A 24,755-nucleotide genomic window follows, 5' to 3' on the forward strand; every position below is an offset into this window, starting at 1 on the left:
CAGATGAAAACCGAAAGTTACTGATTCCCAAAGCATAGTTGTACGTTTGTATCTATATTCTTATTTTTGTTAAGAACATCTTCAACAAAAATCAAGGATAAAACAAGTTTAGCTTCTAATGTTGATTGTGTAGCGAATTAGAAGTAATTGTCCTTGCCATTTTTCCTACTAGTTATTAACTTTAACTTCCATGGAACAGGTGATGATTTCTATCCTATAAATATTGTAGTTCCATACCGAAGAGTAAAATTTTGATTTTAGTGATATTTTAGCCATGTTAACAAAAAATTGAGAATTTCAAAAAAACTAAAGGGACCCAGCTAAAAAGAGACTAGATATAAATGAAAGCAAAAAATGGATATGAACTATGAAACAATATCTACTGTTTTAGAAAGGTAAACAGTCTCCATTTTTTGGAATTATTAGTAACCGTTATGTAGATAAGAATAAGAATTCAAGCAGGCTTATAAGCATACCATAAATTCCACACTTTCTGCATTTTTGTAAGCAACGAAAGCTATTAAAGAAAAACTTGATATTCTCAAAGAATATAAGGAGAAAATAAAATCATTTTGGACTTTGAACTTAAAGGAACATAAAATAATTATAAAAGCCTCATCAAATATGATGGATGGAATACATAAGACGAATTGAATATACTAGTGCAGCTGAAGAATAACCGAAAAACTTTAAAGAAGACAAAAAAGTAAATGGCAGTAAATGGCAAAGCAAGAAGAAAAGCTGAAACATACAGTTAGACTACGTAATGTTTGTGCATTGATATGTAGTTATGTAATAAACAACTTCAAGAATGATTAATCTAAAATTCAATTGAATGGAGATTAGAAAATGAAATATAACATAGTAACTGATAGCTGAGGAAATAGATATTTGAATTTTGGACTCAGTAACTTTTGATGAATATAAAAAACGGTATGATACAATCAGAAATATGCTTTTAGTAAAGAACCTTAGAAGATGATTGGAATTTAAAATATATTAGAGAGCAAATGAACCTATCATCAAAAAAAATGTGACTTTTAAAATGATTCTTGTCCGTTTTGAAAAAGAGTTTAGAATGTAATAGTGTTTGAAATGCAATGTAGAATTTGGAAATGAGAGGTATTTTGGATTTTCGAAATGTTTAAGCAACCGTGCTAGGTTGAATTATTCTTAATAAACTGGGAAGACAAATATTTGAATTTTCCGTTACATTTTAACATAAAACACAGACTAACTAATATTTATAAATGATTGGATAATAATTAGATAATAAAACAATGGAAAAGTCCAGCTATATCCTAATCCTGATTTTTTCCCACATACATCTAGCTTTCATAAACACCTTTCTGGAATCTTACCTCAATATTCCAATTATTTTGGCGTGGATGATTTTTTAAACATGCATACTTTTTCATCAACTTTCCACATATTATCTTGGAATATTACAAGTAAAACGAATATGCATTCATGGTTTTAAGAAGGTGGGACAAAAAACATGTTGGTCTTTCTACAAAATAACCTCCAAAGAAATAATGAAACTAGAAACATTGGGAAACAGTATTCAAATTTCAAATTAAGTTAGTTTTATTACGGTTTCACGTAAATTTGATAAAATTATCTTCATTTTCAGTTTAAAAAATATTTATTCGAAAAAAAATCTACTAGGAGCGTTTATAAATGAAACTCGTTGTATACAATTAGTAATTTATAAAATTCGATTTTATTTGTTTATTCTCTATTTTCATCAAATTATTTCGTCTTAGTTTCTCTTAATTTTCAGATAAAACTACTATTTAAGAAAAAGTATATATTTACTTTTCTATTCTAGATTTCGAAGTACGCCTATGCGCAATATTTCTTCGGACGTTTGGGGATTTATTGTTTTCATTCTTTGTTCTATCTAGAAGCTGTGATCGTGGATATCAGGTTTATTATTAAAATGAGGATTATAAAGTTTCACAGAAGGGGGCTCGTGTTTGTTTATCCACCCGGCAACGACATATATGTGAATCTAACATTAAAAAAAATTTTTTCCTTCAGTGTGGCCTTTCTATAAATAACGTGTCAGGCATTTCCATAAGTTACCGAACCAGCAAAAAATTCTTTGTTTAACAAATCATTTTGTTCTATCGACAAATTGACAAATGTTCTAAAATAAAAACACTGATCAGACTTACTAGTTTCGTCAGAAATATTTATTCCTATTATATGGAGGTTTGAAAATGGCGTCATTACAGTGAAATTTGTTTTCATTATTTCATTCATGATAAATTTAAAGATGTGAAATTTTAAGATCACCGAACCCATCTACTTACAAAAAAATGTAATTAAGAGATGACAAATTATAACAGATATTTTGTTATTATGAATTTAAAAAATGATTTTTTCATTTTAAATGATAATATTAAAAAATTTTGTTGCTTACCTAGAACGCCACCGCCTGAAAACAAGAAAAAATAAATTAAAAGCCAAAAAAATTTTAAAAAAATTTTGAGTTTTTTAGCGGTTGAATAAAATATATTGCCAATTAGCGGAATTGATAACAAAAATTTCCAAATATAGTTTCTTCCCATTGACTATGTGAAATTATGGTAAATAAATAAAAATATGCTACTTCGTTAAGCAATTTCGTTTGAGTAGAATAATGAGATTATATATTTCTACTCCCAAATCATTATTGGTTAAAAAGAAACAAAACACGTTTCATTTAATTGCTTCAAAATTTGTCATCTCTTTTCCGATGACACCAAAAGTGATAGTACATAGATTATATATACAGAGTAACAGAAAAGAGCTTAACCTTTTATTTTGCAGTTGGCATTTTTTTTAACAAATGCTGAAACACTATCGATCTCGCTATTACAAATATGTACCCCATATAAAGCATTTAAACGTGTCTCATCTCCCATTTGCTTAAAATTTAATATCTACTGTCAAATCCAGAGGTGAACTATTTTCTATGACCCATTCTGTATAAAAATGAATTTAAATGAATATAGTTTGAAATACAATTTTAATGTTGATAATATTGGAAAATAAACTTTAATTAGAAGTTGTTGAAAGTGAAAAACCCGGATTGATTGGTCATCACATCAGCAGTTCTTTAAATGATAAAAGTATTTATTCAAGAAATAGTTTGACGAAGTAAGCTGAAACGTATTACTATAGTTATTTATAATCATGTAAATCGATTTTGAAAGCTTACACAAAAATTGGTGGTTCAAAAAAACGTTTTGTGCCATGTCCATAATCGGACGTAGGCAACTCTAATTTCTAATAATTCGACGATGTGTTATCTGGGCATTATACTATTAGTGATTTGCCATTGCCATCCAACTAAGTAACTTTATTTATCGAATTTTGCATCCTAGATGACCTAATTTGTACAATTTCAAGAAATCTGGTAGTCACAAAGGTTTGTAAACCAGTTCTCTTGCGATCATCAAGGCTTTTAGTCGGGAACATAATGTTACTATTTTGTTTTCTCCCCTCTTTTATGTTGTGAAAAACCTTAAGAACAACATCTAGTCAAAACTAATATACGAAGTTTGACAATTAAGAAAAGATGCTTTAAAAAATATTTATTATAAAATTTTTCGGTGACAAGTTGATTCCCTTCTGCAATAATACAAAATTTGTTTCAAGTTGTCGAACCTCCAACATCACTTTTATTGCATTTATTTGGACGTCCAAAATCTATTTAAACTGCGTTATTTGTGCGATTTTATTATAAGAAGATGTTATTATTATGATGTAGCGTTCCTTTTTTTTTTTGGAGTATCCAGTTTTTTCGATTAGAGTATTTGATTCGTGGTTTTTCCAAATGAAGAGGACTTCTTTTGTAGTTTGTTAAAAAGTGGATGAGCATCGTTTTCACTTTCGACTTACCCATGCCAGAGTTTTTTGGGTTTTAAATCATTTGGTAATATCCACTCTTGATTCTGGCGTAGGAGCACTTTCTGCCTGTTGGAAACACTGATCTGCGATTGAAATTCGATGTTGGTGTTGCTCTTCTGAAAGGTTTGTCGGAACCATTTTTGCACAGAGGTTCTGATCGAGAAATATTAAGTTAAAATTTACTTGTTGATATTTTCCACGTTTTCATGGCCCTCCATTTAATGCTAACGCACAAGAAATAATACTGTATCGCAAGTTTTAGTTGCTGAATCGACCATTTTTGCGATAAATTTGATTGAGATTATGATTAACCATCTCTGTGACGAGCACCACTAACACAGTGAGTGATCGAATGCAGCTGCTGGAAATATGAATGAATAGAGCCGGATAAGAATTTTAAGTTTTTTCTAGGTTACCGCAAACACGACAAAAAAATCCTTTCCTTTCGCATGATGTATTAAAATATAAAATATCATTGTAATAGCAACAATAGTCATAATTGGACACATCTTATCTGATCCAAACTATTTTAATCCATTACATTGTGGATAATCTATAAAAGCATTTCGTTAAATTTTATTATTATTGTTTCACCGATATAGAAACGTGCATTTTAATCTATCCTTTTTTATGAGTGAAGTAAAAAAAATCTGATGTATTTCTTCATCCTGGATATTGATCATTGTTTATTAATCGATCTATATGAATACATACCTCAAAAGTATGATGTATATATGTGATGGTGAAAAAGTATGGCGATTGTAAGAAGTGCAGATCAAAAGAGACCTCCCAAGTTGTGGTTTCAGGTTCGACCTACCAGATAACTCCAACATAATACCGCCGGCCATTGATAATCATACCACATGTTCATCGATTTCATACCGATTATGACAACGAATCAAATTTTTAGTGCAAGCGATTATATACCTACTCTCAACGGTTATTAGGTTTTCTTGTGGTAAATTTGTGTTTCAGGAAAATTAAGTTATTAAAGGCACTCTAATAATAATAATTACGTAAATTACGGGAGTATAGGGAGAAATGAATTCAATTAATTTAATGAAAGCACTTAATTTTTGTTTTATCAACTTTATGTAAAAACAAATTACTTTGGATAGTTTGGAGTTTCACCTCCAGATGCACGTATAAAGTACAAAGAATTTAAAAATTGATAATCAATTTTCATAAATATGTTTAAAGAATCTCTTCAATCCCAGCTATCGAATTAACTGATTCATTTAACAACAATAATTAAAAAAATACTATAAATTCGAAATCTTTTTTTATTACTGATCATTTTGAGATTTTTTTTTTGTTTTCGGAAACCTAAATCAAATTGGAAAATGAACACTACAAAATTATTTGCAAATACAAATTTATTTTGATATAAAAACAACATATTTCCCTTATATAATGCGATGTATAGCGATAAATTTCAAGTTTAAATCGTTCGCGGATAATATTTTCACTCCTGCGAACAGTGCATGAAGACCCAATGGGCTAGGTTATGGTGCAGCCTCGAGTTCCGCATTCCCGAAAAAACAAACATTTGTTCTGTTAAAATGACAGCGATGTTGAAAACATACATCATGTTAAGATAAACAAAAATTGTTCACTTGAATATATTTACAACATTTAAGAATAAGTTTTTAACAGGAAAGACTGGGTAACTTACCACATTGATGGGCAAATTTGCACGGTACTAATGGCTCTGAAAAACTTGATCGAAAAATCACAGCTGATACTGGACTTTTATCGTGCTCTCAATAAACTTGCTGGTGAAAGGATTTTAAAGCTACTTTGCATCTTTAGATATAGGGGACTTAGTTGCAATGAAATTGACAAAGACTTGGCCAAGCTTGGAGCCTTTTAACAGCTTAAAATGGGAATCCATAACTAGCCGATTAAAGCTCATCTCAATATTTAAACAAAATAATATAAATAGAATAGCGAATGTGTTCCGGCTTTCACCTTATCATTGTGAAATTGAGTACATTAGATGCAAATGAATGGATATGTGGCAAGAATGAATAAAACACTTAAACTTCAAGATGTACTTCTACTATTATATCTACCACCGGACAATTGGTAAAACGCTAAAAAACATGTCATAGCAGAGGAAACTAAATTGTAGTAAATTGAATGTTGATAGAGAAAACGATATTATTTCTTTAGAAAATGAGGAAACGGATGATCATTTTTCTGTATATAAATCATTACCACAAAAGCGGTCCATATTCAAATTAGCTATAAATACAATTAAATAATATGTTCTTTGATTTTTGAATTGGATTTTTCTTAAAATGATGGTACTACTTGTGGCAGAAACCATTCAGCTCATGCACGTTGAAGCACACACTAGATGATCATAAAGCTTTTGCTTGTATTCCTAAAGCATTGTCAGTTCAGAAAATAACAAAAGGTGTCAATAAAAAACAACTATACAAACATAGGTGGGATAAATATCATTTATTCGTGTTTTTTACCTGTTAAATTTGATAAAATATTTCGGTTCGAAGAATGAAAATTTCAAATGAACTTAAAAATTAAGGAATACCTTCGCGAATTAATAAACTATGTCTCAACGAAAACAAAACCTTATCAACTATTTTTGTAACTAATAAATGTTCACTATGAATTTATTTTAATTTCTTATACAAGTGATAAAAACCCCCTTTAATTGCTTTATGATTGGAATTATCAATAGAACTCATTTTAGGTATAAATTTATTCTGGCTCTAGGGCTAAGCATGGTGTAAAATACTAGTTCACAATCATACGAATACACTACAACCTGTAATTACAGACGTGATTGCCGTAATTTATTGTCGATGTTCTCATTATGCATTCATACATCCTTAATTGTTTTACAACCAACAGAATGATCCCATTGCGAACATACATCATCGTTTTGTTTAATGATCACTCTTGACATCAAGCCTAAATATAATTTATCGAATATGTTGGTTTGTTTGTGCATCAATTTCAAATTCTTTTTTAAATCTATTTATTTATTCATTTATTCAAATTCTTTTTTAGATCTATTTGTACGGAATATGGAGAGCTCTGATATTGGAATTGATTGAGTATCATCCATTATGAAATAAAAATCACTTGTAAAATCTTATTTGGCTCGAAAAACTTGAGCACAAGAATTATTGAACAAAATTTGGATATTAGCTTCACAAGAAGTTTGTTAAATTTTATGTGTTACGTCTTGTGCAAACTGAATATACCAGCGACGTAGACAAAACTCTTTACTGATGACGTAATTATAAATTCTTGCTTCGAAAATCGTAAGTGGGCATAGCAAGATATTAAAACTACCTAAAGGATGTTTATCATTTGTTGATAAAATAAGTCAACTCAAAAATATAATTGTAAACACAACTCGAACAATTAGTAAAGCGGACATTGTAGACTCAATGACATTGGTCATCAACAAAAATCGATTCAAACTTTACGACACTGAGGAGAATCAACCAAACCCTCAAATGGAACAACTACTGAAATACTTGAACAGATGATAATTTCAAGTAATCTAATTATACCTACTATATAAAATAGAATGATAGCACCTTCAACGCGTACTGTTTACATTATCGAATTTTATAGAATCGTTCAGGCTTTGAAATATATTCCATCCTCATAAACACTGCTTAATGTACTGATTCGTTTTCTTCGATTCAGTCGATTTGAATGATTTCCATAAACCCAATAGTGAACTTGTTTACTTGATATCTTTTAAATTCCTCTTATTCGTGTTCTTCTTCTTCTAACAACACTCTGTAAATCATATTCCAGCATGCAAATGATCGCAAGCTCAGCTTTACTAACTGCATCCAAGGATCCGTCATCCTAAGCTAAGGAAGAAACTAACACATTGAAGTAAATCTTGACTTGGGTTATCTCAGTAACATCCAGAGGATTTTGCAATTCTTGAGAGTTTTCATAGGCAATATACCCATCCCCATGCAGTTAGGGCCGACAAAGCTCCTTATTCTTAGTAAAAATATAGGCAAACAGTCGAGATCAGTTAAACTGAAATGATGAAGAAATAATAGCGCCCTCTGGCGTAGCTCTGAAAATTTCTTCTGAACAATTGCTGGGTCAAAAAGTGAAGCAATATTCTTCATTATTAATTTTTACAGCGATATTATTAGTTTCTCTCGCAAATTAATCGATCATTGTCTATAAATACACGATATATTCAGTATCTGTTTGTATTATAATAATAGTAATTCAAAAATTAGGAACTAGGTGAAGTCTATTCATTAGAAACTCACAGGTAGAAACAAGTATTTTGTCGTAGCTCATAATTTCTAATGATCATTTTGGAATATTAAAACAAGTTAAGAGCAGAGACAATTAGTGTTATTGCTTTTGACAATGTCTTGAAGCTGGTTTAGCACGTAAAATATTGCAAATGTAATCAGTTTCTTCAAACATCTGTTTCCATTATTTATAACCATTGAATATGGTGCATTAAAAATATTTAATTTTATGTATTGATATTTTGAAAATGAAAAAATATCTGGTAGATTTTTAACAATTTATTTCCATTGGGAACATATTGTGGCTACGCATTTCTGCGTGAATTAAATGCTACCAAAAATATATATAGAATAAACAACTTTTTCCATTTTTTTGAAACTTACAATAACGTTGATTATCAAAATTCCGTAATGTTTTACCGAAAACCTACCAATTTATAAATGAGAATTCTTGAATTTAATGTAACAAAGTAACAGAGCCAGCACCTTTTACCACAAAATAACGAACATTTCTCATTTTTTCCCCTTGATAATTAATTATCATTCTTTAGTCAGGAAAATGTCTCAACAGAAAAACCGCATTTGTGGAATGCTCGATAAATTACTGACCACAAATTAAAAAAATGAGCCAGTAAAAATTAATTATACGCTCAATAGCGTAATTGAGTACAATTAACTAATAGTTGAGGATCAACATGTAATTATAAACAAGATGAAAGGAGTTTATATGCATCCACATGAAACTGAATATTTAAAATATTTTACCAAGAAATGATAAAGAAATAGATAAATAATAATTGTAATTCTTATATCTTCTATTAGGAGGTTTTCTCGAAGTAAAAAAATAAGAGAACGTTTTCGTCTCTTAAACAAAATAATGAAACCAAGCGCCAGATAAGTTTGTAGGGTTGATAATTTTGAAGCTAACAGCTTTAATTTAGACACAAATCTCATTCTACGAGGTATATCCAAAATGTAAATTCTGTTTCTATTTCTATCATCGGCAGCGCGGCGAACGCGGATTCGATTATTCGCAGCAGTTACGCTGACTTAATCAGAAGAAATGTACGTTTCAGATAACTGCTTCCGACGGGTTCTTTTTAGTACTTGACTTAATAGAAAATGCTGCCGCTTGGCAATCAAATCTAAGATTCGTCTTCTAAATGCAAAGAGGATCAAGCCAGGTGAAATTATTCAGCAAATCTGCGAAGTTTACGGAAAAAATTCTATGAGTGATTCAATGATTAAGAAGATGGGTCAGACAGTTCAATTGAGGACGTGATGGAGTACACAATGAAGAACGATGTGGACGCCCGTTTTGCTTACTGATGAACTGATTAAGCTTAAGACACACTGTAACTTTACAATTATGGATTTTTCGCAAATCACACCATTACTAATTCACGAAATTGTTACTGAAAAGCTGAAATTTCGATGATTTTGCTCACGTTGAGTACCCAAAATTCTTAATGATCAGCATATAAAACAATGGATAGGCTCTATGCACTTCAATTTTTTGACGCGCTGCAACGAAAACGGCAATTTTCCTTCAGGTATAGTCACGGTGGATTGATGTTGTGTATCTTATGATACCCTAGAAACTAAACGGTTATTAAAGGAGTTGAGGCTCACTTTGTAGGTAAGTTGAGTCTACGCAAATCTGGATACCACGATACGACTCATGTGTACCGTTTTTTGGGACAGAAAAGTCATGTTCCGTAAGAAATTGCGCTGCGAAATACAGAACAAACGTCAAGAATACTGTCAAAAGATGTTTATCTCCACGGTAATGCCCGACCTCACACTGCGAACGTGACAAAAAAATCTCCTATAAGAATTTGGCTGGGATGTGTATGATTATCCTCTGTACAGCACAAGCGAATTTCATCTCTTCTTATACTTAAAATCTTGCCTTGTTGGTCAAAGACGATGACCAGCTGACAAAAACTTTTTACACGGTCTGACGCGCCTTTCGATAACTAAGTTATCGTCTTCAGACACTGAAGGTAAACTTCAACTTTGACGACACCTTGGTTATCGAAACGCGCGTCAGACGGTGTAATTGTGAGTGTTAGTGTTAGAGGTAGTGTAAAAAGTGTGTTCAGTATATATATTAATATGGACAGTTTCTATAAATGGAGGCTGTTACAACTAAGGAAGACAAAATGGCAACGATTTCTCTATCCTCAGAGGCTCCAGCTCGGTTCTGCGCATTCTTAAGCATGCGTAGTATAGATAAAGTGTCTCGAAGGAGAGAGGAAATGAATATTGTCGGCACCGTAATGTACTTTTTCTCCCATACCGACTGTCGATATAGGAGTATTACATATATGATATATTATTAATGACCAATAGTTATTTAGTTGCCCCGAGGGTTGTAAACTACCAAGGATGATGTAAAGATATATTTATATTTATAAATCGTCTGGATTCTACGTCTATTCAGATTAAAAATTAGTTTTAAGACTAAAAAAAATTGGCGTCACGTCCTGTTGCAGCCTTTATTAAAATATGACTCGGCACTGACAATTTGCGTATTTATATTAATTAAAACATTAATATTAAAATAAAATAAATTAACATGAAAAATTATCGTTTGGAAGCATTTGATGTTACAAGTTAATTACGGTTCTTCTAACCTTTTTTGCATCAACTTTTTAAATTAATAAATTGTGTAAAGTAAAGTAGGTGTAGGTTAAGCTATGTATTTCTACCCCTAAATCTCTCAATATGTAAATTGAAATGACACTGCTAAATATTAGTAGGATTATTCACTTGCAACAATTTATGGGCTCATTTTTAGAAAACATATGTTATCAGGAACGGCTTTTCCATATAGAAACAGTCGTTAAATTGGATTCTAAACTTACCTAATACAAATCAGCTATAGAATTAAGAAACAAGGAATTTGAAACAGTTTAGCGTTTTTAGAATATTTGACGGTATTTGGAATTTAAATTCTGATATGAACTCAAAAAATTTGAACACAATTTGATACTCCATCATTTTAAAGTTTTTATTTCAAAGCAAAAATTGAACCCACGCTTTTACAATACCTTTACATAGTTATTTGTTTACGTTGGACCATTTATACGGTGTCGGTTAATCAAGTAAATAATATAGCAGCACTTCTTGATACCTACAAAGATTGGAGTAAATAACGACGCGAAAATATAAGTAGTATAATTATCAATTTTTCATCGATAAACATCGTTCACCATAGCAATGTAACGTTATGGTTTGTTTATCTCATCACATTCTGTTTATGTATACCGGTCTGTGTAAGAAATAAAGCCATTATCAGCAACTAATTTTTAAAAAAAGTTTGTAGGTATCTCTCCGTGAACCTTGGCACTCTCACCCTCACCTATGTGGCAATTCGCAGTCGAAGTCTGGTTAGTAGAAGCTTCATCTTGAAGTTTATCATCTCTATCCTTGTAATGGCTCTATTCGATCGAGTGTACACTACCAGAGTATATTTCTTCCCATTAATAATTAAGATATAATGTATCAATTTGATAAATTCTCAATCTATTTTCTAATCTATTGGAGGAAACATAATGTTGAGTTCTTATTTTTTTTTCCGAAATACACCAATTCATACAATTTGAAGTTGAATTTATCACAATTCATTCACCATCTTTAATATGATATGGTTTATCATGAATAAAACGTTTGCTTGTGCATCACTTGAAAAGCCGAAACTCTATCAAATAATATAAATTTATTCAATTAGTATCGGTATATATATTTTTTTTTTCGAATTTTCTGCCTTTTTATTTAGAATTTCGTAAGAAAATTATTAATAAATTTCGAGTATTTGTATATTTCCTTCCAAAATCACTATAGAAGTCCAAATAGCTCGGGTCATCTTCGGAAAATTTATAATCTATATCATAAAAATTATTAAGTAGTCAATTTCATTGCAATCCCATAAAGACATACCCATAATTAGTAATTCGATGTATGTCACATCAGCTACAAATCAAATGCCTTTGTGAATAACTTGGTATTCATGGTATGGTATATTGAAGGTTCATTGTATTGCACTATTTTCTTAATAGCAGGAGTTTCTCAAAAGTAATCTAGAGATTTTGCCTCAAAAGTATTTAAATAAATTCATTATTCAATATATATTTGGTATATTTGAGTGAGTGGAAGAGTATGTTCTGCCCATTCCTAGTATCATTCGGTAGGAAACTAACTACAAATCATATTGTATCCACATCATTACCCATCTTTCTAGAACGATTTGTTCGATATTCCTAGTTCTCTGGTGACTGAGTCAGATAATTATTTTAATAAAACGTTGTGTTATTTGTGGGGTTATCCTTCGAATCCTACAACTTCAAAATGAGCTCCTAGAGACCAGAATGAATTATCATGTCACGGAATATTTGTTGTATTTTCGATGATTTTCTGGCCTCTCGAAGACAAACTGATAAAATTTCTACACATTTGAATTCTAATTATTATCAGCATTTACATTGGATCCTCACACTATCTTCAAGTTTTTCTACGCTTTGTTTCAGAACTGCTGCTTTTATCATAACAAAATTGTCACAAGATATCTTATCTATGGAAAAGAAACCAAATTATAATAATATATTTGGCGAATATATCACTTTCATCGTTTAATATATTTTCTATGAAAGTTTATACATTCACCCTATCGAGATTCTACAACTTCTAACGAGTCTAGAAAGAAAGATTGCTCAAACTGCTGCGACTGATTTTCGGTACATATACCTTCAATATAAAAAAAAATCGTTTACCACGCTAGTTTTTTGTAAGTTATGGACGCAACAGGTAACTACTAGGAGCCTAGTCCAGCTTTGCGTAGCTCCCATCAGCAGTGTTATTTCAGCTCCTCATAAGTACCTGTAATTATGACTTCTGTTTGTATGTTATCTACTAGAATTACGACTTTAGCGTTTCATATAGTTAGCATGACCTTCTTTGCCGAGCTTTGCATGTTGATTTTGACACATCCATTGTTACTAAGCTGCGAGAAAATTTCCTTTGTCGTTCAAAGACTATTGCAAATGTCTTGTCTAATTTAATTATGTCAATTTGTTAACATTCACGGTACACATTATGCAGATAAAATTTCCATCTTCAATTCGACAGTAAGTATCTTATTAATCACATGGTATGTAAGCTCCCCGACTTCACTATTTTACTTATGGTCAAACATCGATCTTGCAGCACGAGATTATGGATATTTTCAGTAGAGGTTATGAGTGCTCTCCCTGCGTGTTTGTCTGTATTTGGTCATAACAAGTTACTCAATACGATCCACTTTGCTACTGAAGTGTGACTTTCTCTAATTCGGAATTCTGATGTCTGCACACTTCAATAGTCTCAGAATTCACAGTTTCTAGCGCGAATCGATACATTATAGACTGCAAAATGATATGACAAGATAAATGTTTAAACTTGATTATTTAATGAAAAATAAATCTATACTAGCCAAATTCAGAAAATATGAAATGAGTTTTAATAAAGTTGTGTCTCAACTTGTTATAACGACTTTGTGACCTTATATAAAGACACTATTTAAGGAAAAAGTATGTGATGAACACCATAAACCATAGCGTATATAAAACAGTGCAATCCATTGGAAACAACAGAATGGAATGGCTATCACGACAAGGCGCTGCCATATGAACATGATTAAGTAGTATTGTGAATTATCCCATGGAAATGATAATAAGAGTTGGATTGTTTTCAGCCCCTAATAAAATTCACACGAACCGACCTAAATTGTCTAGCTAAAGTCGACGCTTTTTCGTGCAACTAAACTCGAACTGTATCATTAAACTTTTAACTCAGGTAACATTAATCAAACGTAAAGCATGTATTTATTGATTACGAAAGCACTAAATAACCCCTTTTTACCTTTGGTCGTATGCATTTGTCCAATATTAAATCAGCAAACGTCTTGTTCTGTTATCAGGTAAGTTGACCGGAACATTTGAAGAAATATACCGACAAAACCGGAGTGTAATAATTTATTTCAGAGCTGCAGGTACTGTAATTTTATTAATGAAGTGCAAATGTGCACATTATGCACGCGTATGTCGAGATGATTGATATACGTGTATATTCGCACAGAATAATAATAGACTATAATAGAGCTAGAACAAAAAATTGATTATTTTGCCTGCTGGTGAAATATTCACTTAAAAGCATGTAAATACTCGCTAGATCTCGTTATTAATTACAAAGCTGCAGCTTTTTTGAATTAATTTGAATAAGTTTTACATCAGTCACTCTATCTCAAATTTATTCAAAGAATCCTTGATTATCGGATGTTTTTTTCAAAAAATCACGTATTTGTAACTAGAATTTTGCAGTGATGCAGAGTAAATACTCAAATTTCTGGGTAGTAATAAGCACTTCGACGGTTGTATAAAAAGTTTTCGAGCTCAACCTGAAGAGCTGTCATTAAATATTTTATTATAAGAGGCAATACGCCTATTCAGTCACGATCGTAAAATTTTGAGCAGCTGAATTCAAACGTGGCCGTATCAAATTAAAAATTTAATAAGCAGTTGCGAAAGCGTTGACCAAATGGTACTGGATGATCAAAGGATTGAAGTTAGAGAGATAGAAGGAGATATTGGCATATAAAAAGAATGTATTTGCTACATACTGACTAAGTAATTATACATGCTTGAGCTATTGAAGCTTTGGGTGCTGGGTTTTCTCCCATAAGGATATTTGAATGAACAACAGGCCTTATTGAAGCGGATTAAGCAAAAGTTTTTATCGTCAATTCATTGCCACTATTATTTGGAAGGGTTTAAAATGTTAGAATATCGCTAGACTAGCGTTAGGGACTTAAATAACACGGCTCAAGCACCATTACCATCTAAAAATATTATACAATCGAGTAGCAGTTTATTATATTCATACAAAAAATAAATAATTATTCTAATTTGAAACTCTAGAAAGGAAAAAAGGGAACTGTTGTTTCCAATTTCCAGCAACCCCCAATAGTACGTAGTTTTCAATCTTCAAACTCCAACTATATGATCAAATTCATTCAAATGTTCTAACATTCATCATCAAAGCAAAAGGTGGTCAGAAACCTTCAATCATGACTGATTCATTCTAACAGATTAAAATTAAGTATTATAGAGTATGGAAAATTATGTTATTCCACCAAAACTTTGAATATTATAATATTTATGTTGGTTAACAAGTGATTAATCTGCAAATGAAGCACAAAATTGTGCAAAATTAATAATCGTGTTTGTGTTAGAAGCTACCTACCTATTACATCAATAACCAGAAGATCATTATAAAGATAAAAGTATTCAGTTCGATATCTGATGTACATGATCGAAACTCGAGATAAGTCATTGTTAAACAAAAACAAAATTTTCAAATAGGGCGCTGTAAATTTTTTGATCCTCTACCTAGTATGTGCCACATGTTTCCAATTGGTAGTAAAATGTTCAAGCATTATCTTATTGCAATGTTCAATTTCAAAATTTCTTAAGGCAAGGAATCTAATAAGAATCCAATATCTTTGGAATTTATCGAAGGGGAGATTCCGAGCTATAATCAATGGCATACTTTACACATCAATCAAACAGTATGATGTGTTTGTGTCTTGAAACAATAACAGCCTCACGATATTCACACCATCCTCTCTTACCTAAACTCGATCATCATTCATCTCTAGGTAGAGCCAGGCTAATCGTTATTGGCGCCAATTAAATAGATGTTTTTCGTATTTCAGTTAATAATGACACGAACTGAAGTCCGTATGAGAAAAGGTCAAATATTCACATCCATCTACAAAGATTTCGTATTTCATGTTTTGAAAACCAATGAGTTGTCTTGTAGCTATTAACCTAGACAACGATCTAGGTCCTCTGCTGTTTAGCTTCACTGTCTTGTTTATCTGCCTCTTCCTATACAACCTTCCTCGTTGATTATGTTTAATTTTGTGAAGAATAAAATTCAAAGCGTCTCTTTCAATTCTTACTGATCACAATCTTGTTTGTGCTTATTTTGTCCACTATATAATCTACCAATTTCTTTCTTCCGTATCTGATATAGAGAAGTAAACAACAATGGAACAGAAATGAGTTAAATCAATGTGAATCTTTTTGTTGTTACCCTGTTTTTGTGGTTGTGTGCAACTACATTCAATATCTGGTGAATGTGAATTTTTGCTTATTTATTCTTGATAATAGACCTTGTTTTTCTTGTGCATAAACTACTATTCATAAAAAATGCATAAAATGTTATTAATTTAGATATTGATTCTATCAGCATGATTTTATTAGATTTACAATCGTGATAAAGTATATGGTGTTCTTCAAATGTGTGTGATGAAGTGATAAATATATAATAAAATATTTCTAATAGTTTCCTCACACTTATAGAAACAATGCAGTATCCAAGTCTCTCAGTGCAGCTGTTAGGTGTTCCCTAAAGGAAAATCATAGTTGATGGCTTTGGTAATTCGAAAAATTTTCTCTAATTAAGAACGCCGAATCATCCGTTAATTGCTAAAAGTTTGCATAGTAATGGTATTGAAGATAGTGTCTCGTACTACAACTGTCAAGAATTTTAATTCTTTGTCCGAAACAGGAATTTTATGCGCGGAAAGTCTGTAGTGCTGTCGGTGTTGTCGTTTTAGCGGCACGAAGAACCGAGACATGTCTGACGCTTGCTTGGTTTTACTTGTAATTGGAGTCTCATTTCCGACGCATTCAGAATGGCGATAAAGGCCGGTTTATTCTTTATAACGAACACCGCACTTAGAAAATTTTAATTGGCCACGTATCTCCATCTTTTTTTGGACAGCCTGTCGAATGGACTGAGCAAACAGGGTCGTATTAATTTCGAATTTTTGGTTAAAAGTTACACACAACCAATATCCTACTATCTTAAAGTGAATATTTTTTGTGAAATTTGAGATTTTATCGTTTTGAACAATTTTTTGTTGTCATTACTGGAAGGTGTTTATAATGATGATGTGAAAGAATAAAGCGGTGGCTCCATTATACAATTAGATGGATCAAAATCGCAACCCAATTACCGAAACTGCAGTTTGGAGGTCTGTAAAACGTTGTAAAGAAGTAGGGTTAAGGGAAACTAACTGACTAAAGTTCGTTCTCTGGCGTTAGGCAAACTTTTATAAAAAATCCTTGTATATTCATTCAGAAAACTGCAATATAATAGATATATGGACAGCAATTCACTAAACTACTGTCGTCGTTGATTCAGAATGAAAAAACTATTTTCACCACTAAATCAGTATATATGCAACGCCTCTATCATTAGACTTTTCAATAAATTAATACCTCTAAACTGTATCAACTACAATGTTGATAAACCACATGCCTACAAGATACTGGTGTTTGAATTGGAGAATAATTAACAAGTACATACAGTTAACAAGCATAATATTACAGTACGTAATTGCGTAAAGCTAAAATCGATTAATTAATAATTTGAACCAACACACTTACGTATACATAATTGAATATCAAGATGTTGGTTTGAAGCAGTCTGTTAATAAATTATAAGCCGTGATCCAAGTTAATTGCCTTTCAAAACATCAATAAATTTATAAATATTTGACATTATAAATAATTTTTGAATTATATTGCTGGGACGAATGTAGTTTTATGCATTATATCATACTGAAATATCAATTGTTCAAATTTCATGAACGTATGAGAATGAATTTTTATTGCCAACTTTTTTATAGCAAAAACCATTTTTGAACTTAACTTAAAATCCGTATTTCATCTGAATTTTAGTGTAAAAAAGACTAATTGCGGAAATAAGACATAATCGTCTTTAAAAAAATAATTTTAATGAATTTAGCCGTATATTAAACCCAAAGATTAAAGAGATGCTCGGTTTAAATAATATGTTTCTGAACCTTCGATAAGAGATAATTCCATATAAAAAACATGAGATATTCGCATCGTTAATACGAAAAAATTAATATGAACCATCACCTAAAAGCAATAAAGGAAAAGCAGACTTATTTGCACACCAACTCCTCACAGTTTTTTAAACTCTTAGAAATAGTCGAATACATAGAACAAAACTTATGGCATCCAATAAACATAAGAGAGGCTATTTGTGACATTAAGAAAAGTGAAAAAGGAGTAAGTTTATCTATAATGAAATTATACTACTTGGACATTGGCCAAATTATTTACAGAACCTCAGATAATAATGATAAATAGACCAAATAACTTCACATCATATCATTCTACTTCCAGCTTTCTCTAAACTAGTTGAAAAACTGATTTAATGAAGATTAAATGATAACATGCCCTTATAAAAATAAATCATCATCAATTTGGATATCGACAGGGACATTCAATAATACATCAAGATCATCAACACAAGCAAGTAATAAACAGGACTTTAGGAAATAAATAACACTGCTCTGCTGTATTTTTCTATGATAGACAAGCATTTGATTGCAATACAAAATCAAAAACAAATTTATGTCACATTAAGTCTCATCTATGATCAATTAGAACTTCCAAACGAAAGTTAACAAAGAACCGTCTTGATTATTTTACAATTGCATCAATATTTCTTATATTATATATGCGATTAATATCGGAGACATAATATAAAATAACAGGATTTCTGCTAATCCAAGCCCACAAATAGCATCCAGATTACCTAAGTTCACTTCAATGAATTACCACAAGAAGAGAGTATTAAATATCTACGACTCCACTTGGATGAAAAACTAACAAAAATGAGGAAAAAGAGAAAACCACTTGACTTAAAAGGAACTACACTGGCTGGTAGGGAGAAAATCTAAAGTCTTCTTAGAAAATAAAGTTCTAATTTACCCAACGATAATTGAACCATTATAGATCTTTTCAGTTGAAACATGGAATTGTGCCTCAAAATCTTGCGTACATAATATCCAGAGATCTGAATCTAAGGTCCTTCGAGAAATAATACATCCTTATTGTATGTATCGAACCACATCATCTAAGTAGATCTACGGTGTTTACATAAAAGAAAACAAAAAAGAAACAATCAATTATTTTTAAATTATAGGAGTCAGATTAAATCTACATATTTTATTTATTTATTTATTTTAAATTTATTTCAAATATCGTAGCAATAGAAAATATCTTAAACTTGTTCGGATAAAGTATTATGTATATGAAAATGTTATTTTCATTACCGTGAAATAAAATCAAAACGTCAACGATTTCGGAAGCTTTGGCAATGTTTTTGTAAAATAAGATGAATCAACATACGTTATGGTGAACTCATCTTGGAATATGTACGTTATCTTGAAAAGGGCATGTGAAGAAACACATTTAGACAAATGATGTCTCACCGTGTCGAAATTGTCTGACAAGCGAGAAAAAATGGGACCAATCACTTCAGCACCTATTTCGTCTTACTCCTATTATAATAAATCTGTCAACTATACAATATTTAGAAGTTTCATGTTCGGACGAATTTGATTATTTATTCTAACTGTAGTCTTGTTTCCACTGATAACATTAACTACTAGATTACGATTTACTTTTGTCATAGACGTATATATTTATGAATCACATTTTTTATAAGGCAAATAATTTAATTTCATTCAAGTTTTAGATAGGAAGATTATTTATCTGCACTTCTTCTTCACCACCAGCAGTAAGTGATAGTATAGTAATTAGTTTACGCATAAATAGTTACTAAAGAAAGTTATCTAATCTAACCATTGCAATCTAAGTCTTCTACGTCTGTTTTGTTATGTTTTAGTTGATATTTATGTCAGACAAGATATTTTAAAGTGTACTAAAGTCCTTGATTATGCAACAAAACAACACTATTCTGTTTTTGGAACTTGTTCTAGAGGCTACAACTAAATTTGTTCTCTTTCCCTCCTCATATGACTTAATAATGGCATATAATCATTCCATTCTTTCAAATCAAAGAGCTTATCTAAAGTTATCCAAATTTTCTTTGACGGGAATCAAGGACTTCATAATCAGACTATGAAACGTTTTCATTTTATAATCACTTTTTTAAAAGTGTAAATGGTCTGATAATTTAATTTCCTTAAATAAAGATTATCATTCACATTTTCATCAAATGTTAACTAGCCATTCATTGTATCACATTTCGTGATCATGATGTTGCTGCTATTCATTTTAATCTCACTAAAATTCAATAATATCACAGCATTTTATTTGGATATTGACGCGAATAAACTTTTTCGAGGGGATCTAAATACATTCTCATTTCAAGCACTATGTATAAACGTTTTGAATTGCTACATAAATCTTATTTTGTATCAATCACAACATGCATTTTATTTTTAAATCATATTTACTGTTATTCATTGGAAAAGTTTTTTAAATTCATTATAATTTAAATTACGGGCCTGTAGAAAATCGACGCAATTGGTAAATCGTATTTTAAAAGTGCGGCCGATTTATCATCGAGAAATGGTTCGTTGACGAGGAATTATTTAATATTATTAAAATATTTGCAGCCGTAAAAACTCTTTTGCTGACCGGAACACCAGTTGTAAGGCAGGTGCAACTTCTTGTCAAGTATTCTTACTTCTTATGTCTTGCGTCCATAGACGGGTTGCACTCATTTATGTCGCAGAAAAAAAGGTATGGTACAAATTTATAAGAAATATGTACCACCAACTAGTCATTCGATCTAACTCTAATTGCCACTTGATAGCTTTTTATAACTGTGCACGAGAAGTTTTTAAAAACATTAAAAACGATCAATTGAAATAAATCGATTCGATGTATCTTCAACCTATTATAACGGACCACTGAATTTATACTTTTCTAATGGTGTTCAATTTACTTATTATTGTTGTTGAAAATGAGAAGCAAAAAATATGGTACAAGGCTGGATTGGTTGATCGACAAATGTCAGAAAAATACTACCACCATAATGGAGAAATAGAATAGAAACTGTCTGTCGGTCAAATATACGGAATAATTGTCTTACACATATTTCAAACTTATGAGAATTACAACTTGCAGCTAGGACACTCCACATTTTGGATGATGTATTTTATCAAATTTGATGTTATCGTATCTGATTATATTTCTCACACGATATGTCATTTTTCAGAAGATGAAAATAACATATTTGTGATAAATGTATAGTGGAAAAATATTTAGAAAATCTGTAACAGACTTTGTAAGATATATTTATCTGTTTACTAAGGTGACTAAGACCCTGAATGGTTGCAAACTTAGTGTGTAGTGAAGATTTAATACGATGGGCAAGCGGTTTACGTGATTTGAACAATAACAAAAAAAAACCAAAAAATCACATTGATGACAATTATTGTTGTGTTATTGAATTCGATGGTATAAATAAAAAAAAAGAAGCATCTTATTTTAACGTCGGCTAAAAGGCGTTTCCTGTACTCACTCGACAAACTAGATTTTTCAGACACATTTTTTTTTCGAAAGAACAGTACAAGTGTTGTGGACGCCTTCACATTTTTTCCTTGTTTTCTTAAATGACTCCATTCGAAACCATAATCTTTCTAGCTACTAGCATCCAGAAAATATAGCTCAGAAAATGATATTTCCATAAAAAAATTGATGGCATCTCAACTAAGATGGGCTTCTGAAACCGCCAAGCCGTTGAATGGAGATTGTTTATAGACAGTTCAAAGTAGAGTTTCAAATTTGGTTCACTAGATATGGATAATAAGCATGCTACTGGGCTTATTGATTATTTCGGAACTTTATTGACTTGTATGCGTCGATAAGGAAATGGTAAATTTATTGTTAGGTCAGCAGGTACTCTACCTTCCCATGTCTTATTTGATTATAGAACTAGCTTGGGTTTCCAGGATTAATATTCCATTACCTCCATTGTATATCATATTGGGACTTATGAATCAGTATATGAAGGCACTAGATAAAACTAACCCGTGTTTTATCTTTTGTCCAAAAACATAGATTCATAGAGAATTAATGAATTAGAAGCAGCAGCTTGAGAAGATTTTGTTGCTGTTAAAAAAATTCATTGTAATTAGTTTCAAAAATCTCGGGCTTAACATGAACATTAAGTTACACTTTCTGTTTAGCGTATCGTAGACAAGTATCCTGAAAAAATATAGGATTGTAAATCGAAGGATAAGAAGAAAAGACAAAGACCAATGTCGCTGGGATTATCATGTGATGTGATGAAAATGTTTCAAGGACCTACATTATAAAAAATTTTAGAGAATGAGCTACTAATCTCTCAAATATTTTTTTTCGAATCGTTGGATATATTAATACGATTCCAAAAATTCCGACTTGGTTATGATCACATCTACATCATGCCGGAGGTTAAGTATTTTTTCAGGCTGTACCAAAGTTGACGTAAGAAAGAGTATGGTTTCAAATGTTCGTGAGTTTGCAAGAAAGGAATGGCTGAATCTAGAAATCAAATATCTTCAAAGTAAAGGAATTATCATTAAAATAGAAGCATATGAACTTTACAAAACAATTTGAAATTTGAAAACTGTTGTGAACTTCAAAGAAATCGGAGTCATTGATTAAAAATTTAAGATTGAGTTTACCTTCAGTCTCTGAAGACGATGACTTGTTGTTGGTATAGTGGAAGTGTAAACAGTGTGTTTAATATGGTACACCTGTGTAAGCCATACATAATTTTTAAATATCATCACCTATTCACAGATGTATATCCCTTGATAGAATGAAACAAAAATCGATTTCCAGTTTGAAACTATGGAAATACGCATCATTTTCTGGTTTTGATAAGCATAGAGCAATACAATGATTTAATTTTTTCAAAGACTGACTGTTCTCATTTTATCTTATATTTGACGCTTGGGAACGAAATAAATATTATTATATATGGAAGGAGATATTTGCAATTAGATATTTAACATTTGGCCGATGGAAATTGTACTTCTTACAATGATAAAAAACGATTGAAACTGAATATCAGATACATATTCATTTTTTTGGAACTACTCTAATGAATATTTAAATGTTTCTCAAGAAATTTGCAGTTGAGTTTAGCATTGTTTAAATGAAATTATTAATACAACTACTCTATATTTCTCTCACTAATTTAATTTAGTTATTTGTGATTCTGTAGATTTCTGTTCTTTTGACTTTTGTTAGGATTTATTATATATTCATCCTAATAAATATTTAGATAAGCCGATTTTATTCCATGAAATATTCTGTTACTGAAATAACTCTATTTACTATATGCTTTTTTTTATTTTATCTAGTTTATAAGAAGGGATGACTCTCCTTCCAAACGGGCGCCTATGAATTTCTGTTTCTGCTTCATTATTTGCGCAACGACTGCATTATTTAATTAGTTGCAATTTTTTAATGTCCGCATTAACAACCTTGTCAATCCAGATTAAATTATACGAAGATGCCTTTTAAAGACTAACGGATAGGAAAAATGTAGCAATTCGTTTAACAAGTTTCTCTAATTTTCCCACGGAATTATTGTAGGTACGACCGTTCTAGATAGCTTTCACGACCTGGATTCAACTTTTCTAACAAAAAAATGGTATTAATTCGTTTTAATTAATTGATTAAAACTAATTCAGATCAGACGTAGTAGAACGTTTTCTTCTAGCCTTTTTAACATTTTCTACATATTATCTATTCCCCAAGAGAAATTTCAAAGAGTACATCAATCGGATAAAATGAGAAGAAAAGCAATGCGGGACGCATAGATTTAAAGAAAATAATCTTGTGTGCAAAGGGATATGGGGTCATATGAAAAATATCTATTTAATGAGGGAACATAAATGAAGAATTGAATATAGACTAACATCGTTTGTACACTAAAAACTATTGATTTGGATCAAAAGATTTTGATGAATGTACGAAGTGTATCAGAATCTTTGGTGATTGTGGTGATCATGTCTCTTTCCTAATTTGATCTGGAAAGTGAAAGTCGGTGAAAAGAAGTATATCTAGTTATTGTAAATCCAATTTCCATAATGAACTGGTCGTTAATTAGGCTTTACGTTTTCAATGGATGGTAAACGCGCGTCCCGTTGTGGTATTTTGGAAATAGAAAAACATCATTTAGGGTAACATCACGGAAATATGGAAGAAATGGTAAGAATCGATTCATGAAAATAGTTCGTAGGCTGAGACGATTTATTAGCACAATTTTTCTCACTTTGCGATGTTAAGATGATAAGTTTTCAAATTCCTTCAAATGAAATTGATTTAATCATTTAAAACTGCTAAAAATTTATATAATTCGTTAGATCTTACTAATAAATCGAAAGTTGGTAAGGGTATCTCATCAAAGCAAGAAATTGAATAATTTAGTCTACAAGTTAATTCTTCTAAAAAATTTCAATTGTTCTAAACAATTAAACACCTTCAAACAACAGTGTTTGGTAGATCCTCAGTGAGAGAGAAAGTGGCTAAAAAACTTGAAACTGTACCTCCATTATTTATGATATTATTATTTTTCTAGTTAATACAAGAATTTTTATTAACAAAAATACTATAATTATTACGTTATTGAGTTTTTTCGTTTTTTTTTTGTCAATTAAAGAAAATTGTAAAAAACAAAATATTT

At 31.0% G+C, this 24,755-nt stretch overlaps 1 protein-coding gene across 4 annotated transcripts in view; it reads right to left on the bottom strand.

Moving 5' to 3' along the window:
* Positions 1–24,755, bottom strand: part of LOC130896201 (homeotic protein ultrabithorax) — a 376,840-nt gene that overhangs the window by 151,761 nt on the left and 200,324 nt on the right. For 2 of the 4 annotated variants that reach the window (XR_009059542.1, XM_057804127.1), the window contains exon 2: positions 2,429–2,443. The exons of the other annotated variants lie outside the window; for them this stretch is intronic. Coding sequence is in view for 1 of the 2 variants with exons in the window: in XM_057804127.1 (XP_057660110.1) it covers positions 2,429–2,443 (15 nt within the window). In the remaining variant the exon portion in view is untranslated. The remainder of the gene's footprint in view (positions 1–2,428; positions 2,444–24,755) is intronic. 4 annotated transcript variants of the gene reach the window in all.

The sequence above is a fragment of the Diorhabda carinulata genome, chromosome 7 (genome assembly GCF_026250575.1).
Source record: "Diorhabda carinulata isolate Delta chromosome 7, icDioCari1.1, whole genome shotgun sequence".
In the NCBI taxonomy this organism is placed as follows: Eukaryota; Metazoa; Arthropoda; class Insecta; order Coleoptera; family Chrysomelidae; genus Diorhabda; species Diorhabda carinulata.